Source organism: Mirounga angustirostris, unplaced genomic scaffold (genome assembly GCF_029215605.1).
Source record: "Mirounga angustirostris isolate CCGP_5_RB_7025 unplaced genomic scaffold, mMirAng1.0.hap1 SCAF_3, whole genome shotgun sequence".
Classification (NCBI taxonomy): domain Eukaryota; kingdom Metazoa; phylum Chordata; class Mammalia; order Carnivora; family Phocidae; genus Mirounga; species Mirounga angustirostris.
This window is the reverse complement of record NW_026991711.1, coordinates 163,883,879-163,902,519: the sequence shown is the minus strand read 5'-3', so window position 1 is coordinate 163,902,519 and position 18,641 is coordinate 163,883,879. Positions and strand designations below refer to the sequence as shown.

Below are 18,641 nucleotides of genomic sequence, written 5' to 3'. Positions count from 1 at the left end.
TCACAGTAGCTAGTTCATCTAATCTGTCAAAGACCAAAACAAAAACAAAAACAAAAAAAGACCAAAACAGGTTGCAGATATTTATGAAATGAAAGATGTTCATTTATCCATCCATTTATGCATTCAGTTAGGAGCACCTGAGCACCTCATATTCAAGATAGAGTTCACCATGGGAGACTAAATAATATAAATTTTATATCATCAAGAAATTTATTATTTCAGGGATGCCTGGGTGGCTCTCTCTGTTAAGCCTCTGACTCCTGATTTTGACTCAGGTCATGGTCTCAGGGTCGTGAGACAAAGCCCTGCAACAAGGCTCCATACTGAGCATGGAGCCTGCTTAAGATTCTCTCTCTCCCTCTCCCTTTGCCCCTCCCCACTGCTCACACTTTCAGGAAAAAAAAAAAAGAATTTTATTATTTGGAAAATGACAAACTCCAAAAATGATGTAATAGTTTCTTATGTTATAATGTGAAGGTGCTTTTTAAATTAAACTCACACAAAAAGCCCACAAGTCCCAAAAATTTTTCATGATTTCTAGCCTAAACTTATGAATAAAATTCATTATTTTCTTAAGAGAAAGTGATGGAAATTTTTGTGATAAATTGTTGAATTTAAGAGTTATAGGAAATTGTAGGTTTATTCAAATAATCCTTATTGACAAATATCGAACATAAAATATTTATATCTATAAAACAGGAATGTGATGATGGGAAAAAACTCAAAACAATGGCATTTATTTGGGGAAGATTATCCTGGCAGAGTTATAATAAGGAATATGAAAGCTATTATAAGTATCAGACTTGAGGTTATTTAGTCTAAACCCCTCATGTACTGATAACTATAAAATAAGAGTAGAGTCTGCCATTAACTAAAAAGTTCCAAGGACATCCTGAGAACTAAATCCAAACCTAGTGTTCTCCAGGTCACAGATTTTTTTCTTCAGAAATCTGAGCCAGGAAATTCCTTCTCACATTACTCCTAAAAAACAATCTTCTCCTCAACCCCACCAAGATGTATTTCAGGAAAAATCAACCAACTGAATTAAACTGTGCAGAAAAGACTAAAGAAGGGGTCCAGGAGAGAAATTTCTATGGTATTAAAAATCATTCCACTTGTTTGGTTGATTTTTAACTCTTGCTCATCCTAGATAATTCCTGTTTTGAGAATGAGGATCTAATTTATTTTATAAAGAGCTCAGTAACCAAATGGCAGAGAAGCAAGCATTCTGTCAGCACCTTGGTAGCCCCTATGTGTGGGCATTAGAGAAAGGTGCCCTCTCCCAGTGGACATAGCTCTTGCAAGTGAGTAGCTTAAGGGGATCCTACTGGATTTCGGACCCCTCCAGCCCCTTGGCTCGGGGCCCTTGTGCGCGGCATACAACACGTAAGTGTACACGGTGCCCGGCATGATGGAGAAGAAAATTCTTCTTAGAATTCCTGAGGCCGTTCATGCAGACCCAGAACTTGAATGTCATAAAGAAAATCAGGATAAATTCATTCTGCCAGAATCTTTATTCATTACTGACATCCCAGACTGTTGGCACGATGATCGCAATCATCTGACCTTTCAGCGGCAATTTCCTGATCTTGGCTGGACAGATCAAGCTAAATGCTACATTTGACCCTATTTTTAACTTGCTCAGATGGTGTGAATGGGTGTGTGGCTTGGGGTGCCCACATATGCTGGACTGCTTCCAGGAATTATTTGTACCTTGGGTGTAACCAGCAGCTGTAGACGGGAGTCAGGAGTGGGGATGAGGGAATGGTAAGGGGTGGGTCAGTGCCCTTATCTGAGTAAAACTGATTTCACCAGCTACCTGTGAAAGTCTGGATTCCAGGGAGATCACCCTTGGTCACCCATAAAATGGCGGCCAAGTGCAGACTGAAAGCACAGGTGATGGGCAGAAAGTAGGAGGCTAATTCAGAAACAGCTATTTCTGACCTCTGCTGCACCCAGCCCATGTTGGATTTGACTGTGCTATGTCTGGAAGCGTTCGCAGGGAGAGTAGCCCTGTCCATTACATAAGACGAGGCCATGTTTTTTGCCCTCTGCCTGCTGTGACTCAAAATTTACTTTGTCTCCTTGGAGATGAAGAGGATTTGATGCTTAGAAAAGAGCAGAAAAGCAAACATGACTTGAGAGAAGAGTAACCACAATTCCCAAGATTTGTAGGCTTTTAGCAATAATGTGCAAGGGACTCCGTCATTCTGAAACAGCTTCTCCTCCTCTTTACTATAATCTCCCGTTCCTTCCACCTAAAATGCCTTTCCCTCCAATGAAGTTTCTTCTTCCTTCTTCTTGAATGATCCATGCCCTTCTTTCAAAACAGATATTTAACATTCACCACTCCCAAGAGGCCTTTACACACATCCAAACTGATGGCTTCCAGCCCTAAAAATGCAGATGGTGGAATTCAATGGAATTCAAAGACACTCTTGTAGCTAAAATGGTGGCTTGGGTCTAAGTCAGCAAACTGCAGCCTGCAGACCAAATCCAGCCCACAGGCTGCCTTTGAACAGCCCATGAGCTCAGAATGGATTTTACGTGATAAATGGCTGTGGTCGGGGGGGAACAGGGAATAATAAGAATACTCATATTGTGTGACCTATGAAAGTTATATGAAACCCAGATATCAATGTCTACAAATAAAAGTTTACAGGAAGGCAGACGTGCTCATTTGTTTACGTATTGTCTATGGCAGCTTTCACACTCCAGTGGCAGGAGTTCAGTAGCTGCACAAGACTGTGTGTTTGCAAAGCCTAAGCTAGTTCCTCTCTGTCCCTCTCCAGAAAAAGCTTGTCAATCCCTGATCTAAGACATTAACTGTGCTAGCAAGGTTAAATAAGAACATCTCAAAGAAATAAATTTCAGGCAAACCGACCAACCAAAGGCTATCAAACAGTCGCATGAAGGTGTGAGCCCATAATTAAGAGTAAGTGGTTATCCGGAGGAGGAGCAGGGTGTTTAAAGAGAAGAAGGAGAAGGAGAAGGGCTAGACGAAGTTTACATTTTACACTTGGCAAAGGAGGAGATAATAATGCCGTGTTGCTCGCTGTCACGTCCCCAGGACCTCGCCTACTTCTTGGAGCTGAGCAGGTGCTCATGAAGGACTTACTGAGTGAATGAAGAGGAAGAGAGGAAGAAGCAGCATTAAGCAAGTGAAACAAGAGTTGCATGGGATTGGGAGTGGAAAAGTGTCCCCAACAGCAAGCTCAAGTGTGTCTACCCTTGTATAATATGCCACAGGTTCTCAAGAGTTCGGAGCTAACACACTATTTGGAAGCTAACGTATCAAATGTTAGGTATGCGCCCAGGAGACATGAAAGAAATGACTTCACTATAGTAACGGCCATGATGCCCCTTCGAGTCCACCTTTTCCACCCCTTCCTCCATCACCAGACACTTACATATTTAGTCCGGAGACTAAATTGAGACTTGGAGATTAACGAGGGAAGGAAATCGAATATAAAGCTCATGAAATAAACAGCACCACTTGTTGATCTTTGATTAACTGGCTCTTCTTTCCGAAACAGGGCCTCTTTTTTTCTCTCTCTTTGCTTGCAGGTAACACCCACACATATCCTTCAGTGTTGGCAGAGATGCTCACTCAGATAACAACTGGAGTTCATGCTGCACATTTTCATCTTCATGTGTCATCATCACCAAGTAAAACCACAACTATAGGAAAACAAAGCTGTTTGCTGCTCTTTTGTCTCAACTGACATTTCCAGCCAGCTCTCACAACTTGTTCTCTGGAGCCAGAGAAGCGTTTAAGTCTGTCATTAAGATAGCACTCTCAGATGCAGTGTGAGGAGAAGGCAGGCCACCGCTGCTCTGGGATAAATTCCCCCTTCTGTGACTTTTTGTCCCCTCGAATTCCTGGCACCCCAAAACCCTTCACAGTTTCAGCCAGCAAATAGGGTAGAAAACAGGGCTTGGAAAGCATACAGTCTGGCCTTCAGAGTGGCCTCAATAACGGGGTCAGCTTAGAAAAGAGAAAATATTCTTGGATCACCCATATTTCATCCCAAGCATTTTTCGATTATGGAGCCCAAGTGTCCATACACCCTGAAAAGAACAAAAGAAGCGCTGAGAAAGTGTGCTCTGGACAGTGGTCTAGGTTTCCAAGTGCTGAGAGCCTGTGAATCTTCGAAGGGAAAGCACAGACTCCTTTGGGATGCCAAGTCAGAGAAAATTGTGAGATCCACCCACTCAGATTTGTTCCTGAAGAACCAAACTTCTTTTGAGGACCAGGAAAACTGAGGAAAAGTCAAGAGTTAGGCAGTGCCTCAGTTTAGGAGACACAGATAAGTTACCAAACAAGGGTCTGTTATGACTCCCAGACCATCCTTTTTGCTGCTGCTTAATGTGATAGTTAAGCATCCATTATGATGGATCCAGAAGTTTCTTTGATTTTTCTCCCTCACCCATTATCTTGGTTACAGGCAAGATGAGAGAGCAGAAAAGGTATTGCTTTAAAAGAAATCCCTATGTTTTATCAGACTGGAGAGAAAAAGTTAATTCAGGGCTCTGAGTGATTACACCATTCACATAGTTATGTAGCTAGAACATGGTGGGAGGTCTGTTAGGTGAAGTTATGAAGTTTGCATTTTATTTCTCTTTGAACTTGGGTTTCAAGGTACTAGAACTTTTTTGCAGAACTAGGTTACACCATTTTTATTAGCCCAACAAAGGAGTGCTTATTGAGCAGATTCATTTAATGGCTAATTTTGATCAATCTTGTCCCTTTCCGATTGAATTGTTTTGTCCAGTTGAATTCATGTGTCACTAGCTAAGTTCAGTCTTTCTTTGAGTAGAATGACACATACAAGCTCATCTTTTTCAAGTTTACCTTTATTTAACTTAATGAGCTCCATTTAACAAAGAAGAGTCGCTTTGGAGAAGTCTTCATGGCACACTTATTTGACTTCAGGCCACCTTCAAAGCACAGTTTGCAATGAAATAAATAGGAGCTGCTATGTAAATTATCAGACCAGCTCTGTGTCTCTTACTCAAGGGCCTTCCCCTACCCACAAGCTCTGTGTATGTGTGTCTGTCTGTGTGTGGTGATTAACATGTCTGATTTGAATTTTCAACTTACTCCAAGTGCCACAATTTTGTTCACTGTTGTTCTTTTATTTTTTAATTATTGCAAGCCATTGGAGTGTTCAGTTATGAGCATGACAGATAAAGAAGCTGAAATTGTCTGTCCCCAGCATTCTCATCTTTGAACTCTTTTTGAATCACAGCCAGGCAAGGCATTTATAGAATTTGTTGGGGCCAAAAAAAAGAGAGAGAGAGAAATGAGTAGCAGTTCAATAGTAAGATGGGATTTAAACTACAAAGGCAACATTTTTAGAAATCTTAGTCTAAAGTAATGTTTAAAACATAGTCAATATTCCATTAAGAGTAGATTTGGGGACTTCAGTGGAAAATCAACTTAGTCTTGACTGTGGCTTATTTAGCATGACTTTTCAAGATGTTTCTTTCTAACAGTATTGGTTTTCCTCACTGCACAAAAATTTCTAAAATGTGAATGAACTTCCATCCGTCAGTTTTCTTTCATCAATTTTGGCTGTATATATATGTATTACCTCCCGTTTCACTGATAAAATGGATTTTGGTACTTATTAATAGGAAAGTAGAAAACAGAACTGTCTCTCTCCTTCTCAGAGTGTGATTAGTACATTTAAACTGGCCATTAATCCATATGGTATATGAAATTCATTCATTCAATCAATAAATATTTATTTCATGCCAGGTACTATTCTAGGCACTGGGGATATGGCAATCAACAAAGCAGACAAAGTTCCATCTGTCATGGAGCTTACACTCTAGTTTGGGGAAACAAATAATAAACAAATAAATAAGTAAAAAATCTAGTGTAAGAGAGGGTGAAATGCTATGGAAAAAAGGCAAGCCAGGAAAGCATATAGGGTTTGGTGGGGCGGGGCAGGGCAGGGAGGTGGTTAACTAAGGTAGACGATGACATTTGAGCAAGGGCCTAAAGGAAATGAGGGAGCAAGCCAGGTAGATATCTGGGGAAGAACATTCCAGACAGAGGAAACAGTATGTGCAAAAGCCCTGAAGTGGGAACATGCCTGTGATGTTTGAGGAGGAATATGTCAGAAAGTATGCATATACCTATAACAGAGATTTCCTGAGCCTCAAATCTCAAGAAGTCACTCAGTCTAGGACTTGAGAAAGTCCTTGCCACGGTCCTTGACTTGGGTTAATAACAGATCTAAGGCAGTGATGACCCTGGTTCTGGGTCCATCACTGCCACCATCTCCAACCTCCAGCATGTACCTGAACTTAACACTTTGGCATTTAATCCCTGGATAGGCTGTGGTTCCTATCCAGCATTGCAAAAAAACTGGAATGAGGGATCTGACATCCATTTAACCATCAACATCCCCATTAAATTAGCCATGAGAACTAGTGGTTCGGTTAGTAAACCCAAGGGAGTGATGGGGTCAAGACTGAAGTCTGATCTCTCTCATAGAGCATTCACATCACACAGAATGCACACGTCCTAGAGATACAAACCATTGGTTTGATGAGAAATTGTGACTAAAAGAAAGTAAACAAACCAGGAGTGTACCTTGCTTGAAATAAAACTAATATATGAAAGTTTGGTTTCTTTTTAAAAAGCTAAACTGGAGATTTATGAAAAAAAAAAAAAAAAGATTTATCCCACACCATTTTTAAATAGCAACTTTTCTCCAGATTCATGACCAAAAGTCAAGCATACCTGCTTTGAAAGACAAATACTAAAGTACAAATTAAAAACAGGCACATGGTAGTTCAGTAATTTTACCACTGAATACACAGAATATAATGTCTTTCAAGCATACCTGCTCTGAAAGACAAATACTAAAGTACAAATTAAAAACAGGCACATGGTAGTTCAGTAATTTTACCACTGAATACACAGAATATAATGGTCTCTTTAACTTGGCATGCTCAGCCCAAAATAAGTGAGCTCACAATCAAAAATTATAGAAATACTATTAATTATCAGACTCTTACAATAATAGCAGCAAATGACATTGTTTTCTTCATAATTATCATATCTGAAACTGTAAAAGCATTGCTCCAACCACTGTTTTTAAACCATTGACTTGGTTTTTAAACCACTGGCTCATACTAATAGTGAAAATGGACTTCCCTATTAACATTTCTACTTTGGCTCTGTTCAGAGTGAGTAAGAGAAATCTAAAGTGTGATTCATCTTTAGTAAACTTATTTTTCCCTTCAGAAAATAAAACCATTTTTTCACCAAAGATCAAATTTTTCCATTTTTTAAATTTATGTTTTGCCATTGCTCTTCATAAAATTCTCTAGCTCTATCATTTTCAAATCCAATCTAGTAACTTGGATTAAAGAACTCTGCCTGCCAAGAGGCTGGTGAGGCAGCACATGAGCCAGTATAAATTCAAGAGTTCTTTGTCACCCAAGTTCTAATGACTTTGACCTTCTTTGGATTAATTATATTCATGGAATGGAAGCCCATTTCAAAGTCAACCGAAGTACAATATTTTCTGTCTGGAATCATAGGATTCCCCTTCCCATATCACAAAAAAATTTAAAAAGACCTCTTTCTACACATAAAAGTGGGAGGCAGAACACTGTACATTTCATTACAAGCTAAAATATTCCAAAACAGGAAAATGGTGGAAGTTAGAAGGCTCTCAAATTTTATAGCACCTTATGCCCGGGTAGTGGGTTTAAATTTATATTGCAGTATTCTCTCCCTTCTTGGGGCATTGCCCAGTTTATCTTTTTTTTTTTTTTTAATTTACTTGAGAGAGGGCGAGAGAGAGAGAGAGAGAGAGCATGAGCACAAAGGGAGAGGGAGAAGCAGACTCCCCACTGAGCAGAAAGCCCAATGTGGGACTTGATCCCAGGACCCTGAGATCATGACCTGAATTGAAAGCAGATGCTTAACCCACTGACCCACCCAGGCACCCCCCAGTTTAATCTTTATACATTATTTATAAGGCAATAATAATAGTAGCTGACATTATTTGTCAGGTATGGTACTAGGGCCAGGGACGAGCAGAAAAAACAAAAGACACACTTGGACCATGCCCTGATGGAGATTATACTATAGGGACAAACAATTATGATCATTACCTCCATTTTATAGTTGAAGAGTAAAGTCTTAGAAAGTCAGTGATTTGCCTAAGGCCAACTAGAAATGGGACTTGAACCAGATCTATTTTATCTGCTTCTAAAACCTAGACTCCTCTAACATCTGAGTAAATCGAAGCACTGAACAAATTGTAAAGGCAGCAGTAAAGCTGTTCTTTAAGGTCCCCAGGCATATGCCAGTTGACCCCAACTGGAGGCAGAAAAATATCCATGGTCATGACAAGATCAGGTCTTACAGGGTCAGGCTTTGCAGGGTATCTTGAGAACTTTGATGCTGTCTTAAAAGACACACTCCAAAATACTTTTCCATGTCAGTGGACCTCCAGGGTAAACACACAGCTGAACCCACAGAGTTCTGGAGCTCTGAGCCCTAAAGTATGTAAAGTCGCTGTAAAGGAACTCTCGCCATGTCTCCTTCTGTCTTCTGGAACTCTTCCACCAGATGTTGGCCCCCGCCTCAGTACATTGGCAAGAGTCTCATGTTTCCCTTCTATTCTCCTCCTCCAGAAGAAGTTTCTTGGGACTCATCCCCATGCCCTCATGAACACCCACACCCCATTTTCACAGTATCATCACTGCTCTGGATGCGCTTTCAGTGTCCACACGGACAACAAAGAGACCAACCAGCCAAACCTGAAATAGAGGGAACAGAGAAGCCCCCTATATGATTTGACTGGAATGATCTGCCAAAGAAGTAACCCTTCATTTCCTGACACATCCTTGGTATGGGAGGACTATTTTATTCTTTTCAAATTATACTGTGAATACTACATTGAATTCCCATCACAAGGAGTAAGGAGAGCGAGACTGTTTGCCTCAAAATGCTTCGAAGGAATTCCATTGGTCAAAATGACTAAATATGACCAGAGTTCTTAAAAAAAAAAAAACAATGTCTATATCTTTCTAAACTAAAACAGTATTAAATAGGAACTAAGTGGCTCATTTCATGAATGAGAGACAGTGTTTTAATGATTGTTCAAATGTGTAAGTCTCCCTCCCCTGTCCCCCACTCTAACCTATTCCTACCCTAACCCCCATTTAACCAAAAGGAATAAGTTTCTAGCCTTTCTTCTGCATCTAAAGAGTCCTTCCATATCACACTTCACTTGACCACAATGTTCAGGTGAGTGAGAAAGGAGTGAAATAGAAAGCAGATTTCAAGGTTAACAGAATCCACGGCTTTTTTTTTTCTACTGCAACCTCTTAAGTCAATAAATACATGGCAAGTTGGAATTTGGGTCATGGCACGACAAGATAGAGCCTGCCACAGTAATATTCTTTAACTACACTTCAGAGTCTCAAAATAATGTTATTTGGTCTAGTCATTCAAGAAAAATTGGCATGGGAGCTTAGTAAGAGCCCATAAAAGGAGCCCGTGGCCGGCTGAAGACGAGGCGGGTTTTTCCTATCCAGAGCAGTTGTGTTGGGCAGGTGAAGAGCTGCCAGCCGGCTCGCATCTGGATAGGCGTCCGTGTCAGGAGCGGTATGCTGCAAAGTCGCGAGCTGGGGCATAGGGCTGGTAGTGCCTTCGGGCGGGCCCGGGCCTCCGAGGGGTCATGTTCATGTAGTCACTCTGAAGGATCCTGCTCCTCTTACTCTTCATCTGCAGAAAAGAGAAGTGTCACTGTGAAGGGGGTCAGGGAACAGAGGGACATATAGTGGGAGGAGTTCTAAGACTTGGGGGAGCAACTACTCAGAACATAGACTGTCAAATGAAGCTGGATACACCTGAATTCATTGAGTACCTTGGACCTGGATAGTGCCTAATTAAACCTAACTACTCGGAACTCTTCTAAATTAACATGCAAAATCTGAATCAAAGAAAGTATTTTAGATAATGTACCCATATTACCCTCAATGCAGTCATTTGAATTCCAAAAGTGTTATCTAATTAACATATCCACTGTTGATATGTAAATACTCTTGAAGGCCCTTCCTCCTTTGAAAAGGTTAAGCATCCCCACTGCAATCTTCTTACATCTGTCATTTGCTTAACAAGCCATTTTTCCATCATTAATCCAAGAGGACTTTCACCCCTCTAGAGTCTGAAATAATCGTAAATTCCTAGCTCTGGAGTCCAAATTAGTGGAGAGGTATACTTCAAGACAACTAGTTACATTCGTATTCTCTGATGTGTACGTACGTTTCCATAAAGACAATAGTGTCACTCAGTCTCTGTTCCTGAGATTCAGCTCCTTCTGGATGAATTTCTATTAGGGGTGAGGGAAGTAGGGACAATACTAAACCCAGAGCAAGAGTTACACGCACCATGAATCTTAGCATAGTTTTGACTGGAGTTTAGGAGCATCTTTCCTGAACCAATGTGATGGTAAATTTTACATGTTTGATAAAAGACCCATAAAAATTCTAAAAAATAGCTACCCAGGTTTCTGAATTCAGAATTCCCTTTATGAAGAAAAAAAAAATGTCTATTTCTTGACACTTGGCCTGATGCATAAGTAGATACATGCCATGTGAATGACATGAACCCTTGAACAGGTAAGTGAGCAGGTGACTTTTGCCCTGGCTTTATTTTCATGCACTCCTCCCTGAGCCCTTCACACCTTCCTTGTCAAATGAACATGAGCAAGTGTTAAAGAAAGGCTTGAAAAACACTGGCCTCCACATTACTAAATCCAACTAACGTGTTTTCAGTCTTCATCTTTTGAATTCTCGGCAGCATTCTCTATTAATGATTACTCTTGCCTTTTTGAGACACTCTTCCACTTTGCCTTCCGTGAGATGGTACCATACTGGTTTTCATCCTACCTTTCTGGCTACTCCTTCACTGCCTCCTTTGCAAGCTCACCCTTCTCTAAGTAGCCATTCAGTGTTAGAGCTCCTCACAGGCCTTCTCCTCTATTCACTCCATTCTCTCTAGGCAAACTCATCCCCATTTGCAGCTTCAATTACCACCTATTCACCCAAATTTATACCTCTGGATGAGACCTCAAAGGTACTTCAAACTCAACATGTCCAAAACGAAACTCAGATCCTCCCCTGAAGTCTGGTCCTCTCCCGGTGTTTCTATTTCAGTGAGTGCCACTGCCATATATACAGTTGCCCAAGACTTCCTAAGTCTCCTCCTTGACCCCACCAGCTCCCTTTCCCTTGTCCCAGGGGATATTTGACAATGTCTGAAGGCATTTTGTGTTGTCACAACTGGGAAGAATGTTATGGCATCTAGTGGGTAGAGGCCAGAGATGCTGCTAAACACCCTATGGTGCACAGGGCAGTCCCCATCAACAAAGACCTACCCAGCCCAAAATCTCAATAGTGCCAAGACTGAGAAATCCTGATCTAAGAAGTCTGATCATGAAAAGGAATGGAATGAAAAGGAAGTAATGGATAAAAAATATGGGACCAAATTTAGAATGAATATTGTTGGATTGCTTGACCCTCCCTTCTTGCTCATCCCCAGAGATGACCGATAATTTGAGCCTGGGAGACTGGAAGGAGGCTGTTCCATACATAGATATAAGGCAGGACAGTAGGAGAAGTAGATTTGTAAGAGAAGGTTACAAATTCAGCTTTGGTCATTTGGGATTTGAATGATGGATGGATAATCCAGCTGAAACTAAGAAGAGGACAGCATTAAACAGACATAACTGGGAGATTCATTCAAGAGAGGTAGCCATGGAAACACAGTGGGTGAGGGAAGTTTCTCTTCAAACATCGTGGCTCTACATCCTTTCTATAAATAAGGACTAGAGTTCTCTTGGGCACGGGGTTATGCCAGGGCAGGAGAAACTTCTGCCCCCAAATAAATGTGGAAAGCTGCTGCTGATACCTGGCAAGCATTTTAGTACTTACTCCAGCTCTGAGGACTTCCCTTGCCGGACTCCCAAATGGCAGTCTTTGCCTCCAGACACCGAAATACAACTATAGCTGGTAGAGAAGCCCCAATAATGAAGATGTCTTGGGTCTGAGGCTCTCCGGGTTGCCCAAAGACTCTGAAAGATCTGCTCATTCAGCTCCCATGCTTCCCCTCATGGTGTTTTCAGATGGTGGATTTAGTCCACTAAGCTGTAAACCCAACAGTGGGATGCAAATGACACATGCACGGCTAGGAACACAACCCAGAACCCACAGTGTCCGTGTGCACCTGCCTATGTGTGTGGAGAGGACTCGCCTTATGTGTCTGTGTGACTGGGTCCTCTATTCTGCCCCTTCCCCATTCTGCTATGTCTGCTAAAGATCCCTTCCTCCACCCCCACCCTCACCCGCCTGTTTCCTGGAAGCAGCAACAAGTCACAATTCACTTCAAGGCACAGTCTTCAAGAGCACACTGAATTTAAAGGCAGAGACCACCTATCCACACACTGTCCACGGTCCCCACATTGTGACTGATAGTGGAGAAGATCGTGTTTTCGGAAAGGCTCCTTTAGACTAAGAAAGAGAATAGGTTTACCAGCTCAGCTGAGTGAGTGGAGGATTGAGTGACAGTAACAGGTGCTGTTCGGCAGCAGCCTGGCACAGGGGAGCCCTTTATTTATTCAAATGCCAGCAACAGGTCAAAAGCTGGGCTAGAATGTGCAGCTGTTCCCAGGAACCCACTCAGCCTACAACCGCCTGTGGTAGCTCATCATAAGCCCTCAGGGAGTTCCGGAGAACAACAGCTCACACCAAGGCATAGTGCTGACCAGCCAAAAATAGGCTCCCGGAATAGCACCCAGGAAATGGCTAACCTCTAGGGATCCCTAATGGCCTGGCTGCCTTGCTCAACAAGGTGCTGGTGGCTTAAACAGTAATAGCAGCAAGAAAAGATGAGCCAAGGGGAAAAATGTGATGTTATCTTATGAAATATAGACATATATTTATTTCACACCCTTTTGGGCAGAGAGTACAAAGACCTAGGTTGAGATGCAAACCAAAGGGTTCTTATTGGACAACCTAATTGACTATAAGAGGCCACAGAAGATAAGATCATGCCAACCACTGGCTCTTCCTAATTCACAGGGAACTTACGAAACAGAGTAAGACCAAAGTTAAGTTTTCTCAAGACAAAGCAAGTAGTACTACCAAAGAAAAACCCATGGTATCTATGATGTTTCCAAGTTGAAAGTGAACTGTTTAAATTCACTGAAAATGAGAAGTGGCTTTTGTTCTCTGGGTGATTCCCATCACTGAGCAAATTAGTGCCTGATTATAGTAACTGATATTCTAATGTGTATTTACAATAAGTTTTAAATGATGAGCAGTACCCTTCTGGCCACTGAAAGTTAAAGTACTTTTCCCCAAATGAATTCCTGGAAAGCTGGTAAATTACACTGCCCTAGGTCAGCATATTACAAGGGAGCCCCTGTCCTGGAAGTGGACCCATAAAGCCACCACACCTATATTTTAGATTAAGAAGTTGAAATTCCCAAGGGATAAAAATAAGGACTAAGATTCTAAATTCTAAAATCACTGGCAAACACCACAGAGGTTCAAAGTGGGAAGGTATCTTGTGTGAAGACCCCAAGATCCAGAAAGATGAGGGACTCAACTGACATCAGAGGAAGAATTTAAGCAATATTTCTCTACATAAAAGGCTCCCAAGGTTGAGCAACTTGGAAGAGGCAAGACAGGTAAATATCAAGTTGCTATCTAGTATAAAAGATTTCCAGGAATAAACAGCCACTTTGTTCCCTACCCTACAGAAGGGACAGATTAGGCAACAGGCAGCCTAACAAATGTCTATCTGCCCCTAGAGTCTTCCAAAATGTTAGAAGCATGTGGGGAAAGATCGAGAGGCAAACTTTGGAAATAGGCCAACAGAGTTTAAAAGGATCTCAGGCAGGACACCTGGATGCCTCAGTCAGTTAAGCATCGGACTCTTGGTGTCAGTTCAGGTCATGATCTCATGGGTCATGAGATCGAGCCCCATCTCCGGTGCTCAGCAGGGAGTCTGCTTGAGGATTCTCTCCCTCTGCCCCTCCCCGCACTTGCACAGTCACGCTCTTTCTCTCTCAAATAAATAAATCTTCTAAAAAAGTAAAATAAAAGAATCCCAGGCTGGATCTGTCATTTACATGACTGTGAACCCAAGGATGCCCTCCTCACCTCTACCCCCCCACCCCAGCACCAGGTCTTTAGTAAAAAGGACAGTTTCACCTGGTGTGGGTTCCAGAAATCACTGACCCATATATGGCTTAGTTAAACATGTAGAATATGCCTTAAAGGGCGCCTTGTTAAGCGGCTGCCTTCGGCTCAGGTCATGATCCCAGGGTCCTGGGATCGAGTCCCACGTCAGGCTCCCTGCTCAGGGGGAAGCCTGCTTCTCCCTCTCCCACTCCCTCTGCTTGTGTTCCTGCTCTCGCTGTCTCTCTCTGTCAAATAAATAAAATCTTTAAGAAAAAAAAAAAAAGAATATGCCTTAAAGATATGTTCATTTAAGTCCTTAGTTTGGCCTTTATGAGGGTTATCGATTCATCAATTTGATAAGCACTCATTAAGAATTAAATATGCTTAATACCAGATGGATGGTGAATATCAAGAGAAATGGTCCTTTATCCTTGAGGAGCATACATTTCTTATTGAAGAAATGACTCATACATGCATCTAACTTATAGTAAAAAATTCAAAGACAGCACGGAATCAATGCAGGAGATATTCTGTCTCACACCGTGTACATGAGAAAGGGAGATTTCTGAGTAAGGGAAAGATCGTTGGCAAGGGAGTACCATCTTAACAGTGGATATGGTCATCAAGATGGTTCAAAATTTCAGCTTTGAAGAAGGTAAAGAAAAATACGCCAGGTTCATGACATGAACATTTGCACAAATTGGTAAACTCTAATTCAGTGCTGAGAGCTCAGAAAAGTCTAACTCCCATTATGGTTTCATAATGACAGCAACCACACTTGGCCTCACAAAATTCAACTGCTTCAGAGGAGATAAAAATATGACTCAGATAAACAGACCTAGTTTCTTTGCTAGGTTTGAATGCATAATTTCAGTAGCCAAATTTCTCACAATTTTTGACCCTGAACCAAAATTGTTCATTGGTTTCAGTGCCTAGATTCCCAAGTTGCTTAGATTTTTATACATATGTATATATTAAAACTATTTTTTTTTAGATTTTATTTATTTGAGAGAGAGAATGAGATAGAGAGAGAGCATGAGATGGGGGAGGGCCAGAGGGAGAAGCAGACTCCCTACCGAGCAGGGAGCCCGATGCAGGACTCGATCCCGGGACTCCAGGACCACGACCTGAGCCGAAAGCAGTCGCCCAACCAACTGAGCCACCCAGGCGCCCCTATATTAAAACTATTTTATACATCATTATGATATTGCAAAAGGGGAAGAATAAAAGTAACTGGCCCTAAGACTCCCACCCCCTACCCCACCCCCAATTTACCCATTTAGCTTCTTATTCTGCCTGGCCACCTAATTAGTGCCGTCTGGAAAATTGAATTCACATTAGATTTTCATCTCAGATAAAGTTGAACAGGCTAAAAGAGAACCTACCCAAACCTAGCAGGGAAATGACAGCAATAATAATAACAACCACATGTTAAACAGAAAATGAACCACATGGGCAAAATTCTTGAACATGTTCAGATTACACGTGCAGTGGAAAAGTTACACAAAAGCAGTGTTGCTTCTCTTACCCAGCAAGCACAAAGAGCCACTGTTACTAGCAAGTTATAGAAAACTAGGACTCCACCGACCACCACCAGTACCCAAAATGGCTTAGAAGATTCAGGAGCCGGCTGCGCTGGACAAAGATGTTTCTCTGAAAAATAGAACAGAGCGGGTTAACCAACATGGAAGTGGCACTTGAGCACATTTCTTTCCTTCTGAACATTATAGAAGAATGGGAAAGGGATCAAAATATGCAAAATATCACTAGTGTAGAATGTGTAGACTTCCTCTCTGGGATTTATCCAACCCCACCACTGATCATGACCTAGTTTTCAAGACTGCCATTGAAAACCATTACTTTAGAGCAGTGCACTGGTAGAGTTGTGTGTTACCTTTCACATGGATAATGGTCCCATTGCTCTTCTCATTGTCTATGTAAGGAGGTGGATACATGACCTCAATTTTGCAGAAGTAAATATCCGTTTGGTTAACAAACAACTTCCGGAGGTAGAATGTCACTGTTTCGTTGCCCAACTTCCCATCACAATCGAATCCTGTACTTGAGTAGAACTGAGGCTGATGAGAGTAATTTCCATTCACAACACAGACTTCCACAGCACTATCTACTCCCTTATAAAGGGATGCCCGGAACTCCTTTGAGAAGAGGTTGTGGGTATACTTGCAGCTCAGGTTGACCTCATTGTTGTATACCACAAGCCTGGGCAACTGCTTCACCAAAATCTTGTTTTCTGAAGAAGGAAAAATCATTTGCTTAGAACAAGGGCGTGAGGACTTTTTTTTTTCCTGAAATCAAGACAAATTAATTAACAAAATAAACAGATCTCCAGCAAAGGCTTTCTCTTGGCAGATGAAGATGCAGGAGCTCTTTGGAAGATAATTATACTGAGACTTTAAAAGTTTGCATTTTGATATTATTTTCATCCTCCTTTGAATGAAACGCTGGAGCGTGTTTTCACTTGGAGGGCAGAATGTGGCCTTCTCTTGGCACTGAGCACCACAGCTATGCATCTGGAATTTTTGAATCTGTGCTAAGATTCCAAAGATGTTAATCGTGCATAATTGTGTATCTTCTTGATTGAGTGGGATCCTTGGAAATGGCTTTTTAACACCTGACATGGATACACAAATAGATCTGGCTTTAAGTTGTGATACAGGCTTTTGTGAAGGAATTAAAATGTTTTGAAACATTTGGACTTTGTTTGTTGACCATTGCAAGAGTAGGATAAAAAGTAAGAGAAGACATAACCCCAAGAGTTGAACTTACCTTCCATAGCAAATTCTGAGAGGAGCCTTCTCAAGCACTTCACATAATCATTACCTTAAATCACAGGAGATGGAAGAGGTGTACAAGAGCTCTGCCTCTATTCCATTTCTCTACCTCTATGCTATTCCAGTAAATGATCAAAGAATCTGGAGACCACCTAGTTCAGTCTCTTCACTTTTAAAGCAAAGAACCTGAAGCTAGGTATTATAACCTACACGAGGAAGAGAACACATCTATTCCATCTTTTTTACCACTGTATCCCCATTGCCTGGCACGTGACAATATATTCCTTTTTTTAAAATGACTGTATGAGGCCCAGAAATATTAGATGATTTGTCTAAAATCGCTGAATAGATGGTGAGTAAAGCTACGACTAAAAACCCAAGTAAACTAAAACCACCTGAGAAATAGACCACTTACCCACTAAGAATCAACTTCGCAAATTTCTCTAAATTTTCCTTTACTCTAAAACAACGAATTTCTCGAAAACAATGAATGGCTTTGTGTCTCTGACTCAAAATTTAATACAGACCAAAAAAAAAAAATTGCTGTTATTTTGGGTTATGCTAATAATTGTCTACCTATTTGCATCTTTTTAAAAAAGGTTTTTTGAAGCAACACCCATACTGAAGAGCCAAATAAAATAAAAATCTATTAAAATAAAAGCTCCAATTTAACCTGGATTTGCATTCAAGTGTCAGGTGTTTTGTTTTTGCTTTGGGAAAAAGGAAGATGCATAGAACTAAGTTACTAGCAGTTTTTTGTCACCTGCATTGTTCTCAACTCTGGCTGTACATCAAGAACTTAAAAAAAAAACAAAAAACCTATGTCCAGGTCCCATTTCCAGAAATTCTGATTTAATTAGTCTATGCTGGATTGGAGAAGGGATTTGTATTGTTTCTTCTCATTTTTTTACACAACTTATTGAAATATAATTCATGTGCCATAAAGCCACTCTTTTCTTTTAAGTTCACCCTTTTAAAGTATACAATTCAGTGGTTGGGCTTTATTTTGTTCTCTTTGAGTATAGTTGACACACAATGTACCACATAGGGATTCAACAACTTTATAGTTATGCTATGCTCACCACTGTGTAGCTACCATCTGTCACCACACAACCATGTTACAATACCATTGACTGTATTCTCTATGCCGTACCATTCATTCCCATGTCTTACTCATTTCACAAGTGGAAGCTGTATCTCCCACCCCCTTTCACCCATCTTGCCCATCCCCCCCACCTTCCTTCCCTCTGGCAGTGGTTTTTTATTAAATTCACAAATTGCAAATGGATGGCCACTCTCCAATTCCAGAATATTGTATTTTTATTGCCCCCAAACAGAAATCCCATACCCATTAGCAACCACTCCTCATTCCTCCTTCCCTCTAGCTCCTGGCAACCACTGAACTGTTTTCTGTCTCTGTGGATTTGTCTATTCTGGGCATTTCATATAAATGGGCTCATACAATATATGGCCTTTTTTGTCTGGCTTCTTTCACTTAGCATCATGATTTCAAGGTTCATCTCTGTTGTGAAATGTATCAGAACTTCATTCCTTTCCATGGCCAAATAATACCTTGTTGTATGTATATACGCATTTTGTTTTTCCATTCATCACTTGCTTTCA

The 18,641-nt window shown here is 41.1% G+C and overlaps 1 protein-coding gene across 1 annotated transcript; it reads right to left on the bottom strand.

Moving 5' to 3' along the window:
* Positions 1-9,323: 9,323 nt before the first annotated feature.
* CD28 (CD28 molecule) lies at positions 9,324-18,184 on the bottom strand. Its single transcript, XM_054505883.1, has 5 exons — positions 18,172-18,184; positions 17,014-17,067; positions 16,121-16,477; positions 15,755-15,879; positions 9,324-9,763 (listed from the first exon to the last, which is right to left on the bottom strand). The coding sequence occupies exons 1-5, from the start codon at positions 18,182-18,184 to the stop codon at positions 9,635-9,637; spliced, it is 678 nt and encodes a 225-aa protein (XP_054361858.1). The 3' UTR covers positions 9,324-9,634.
* Positions 18,185-18,641: the final 457 nt, after the last annotated feature.

Coding starts and splice junctions, on each gene's coding strand:
- CD28 (XM_054505883.1), bottom strand. Junction 16,478..17,013: donor CTCAGAATTTGCTATGGAAG/GTAAGTTCAACT, acceptor TTCCTTCTTCAG/AAAACAAGATTTTGGTGAAG. Junction 15,880..16,120: donor GACCATTATCCATGTGAAAG/GTAACACACAAC, acceptor TCTATTTTTCAG/AGAAACATCTTTGTCCAGCG.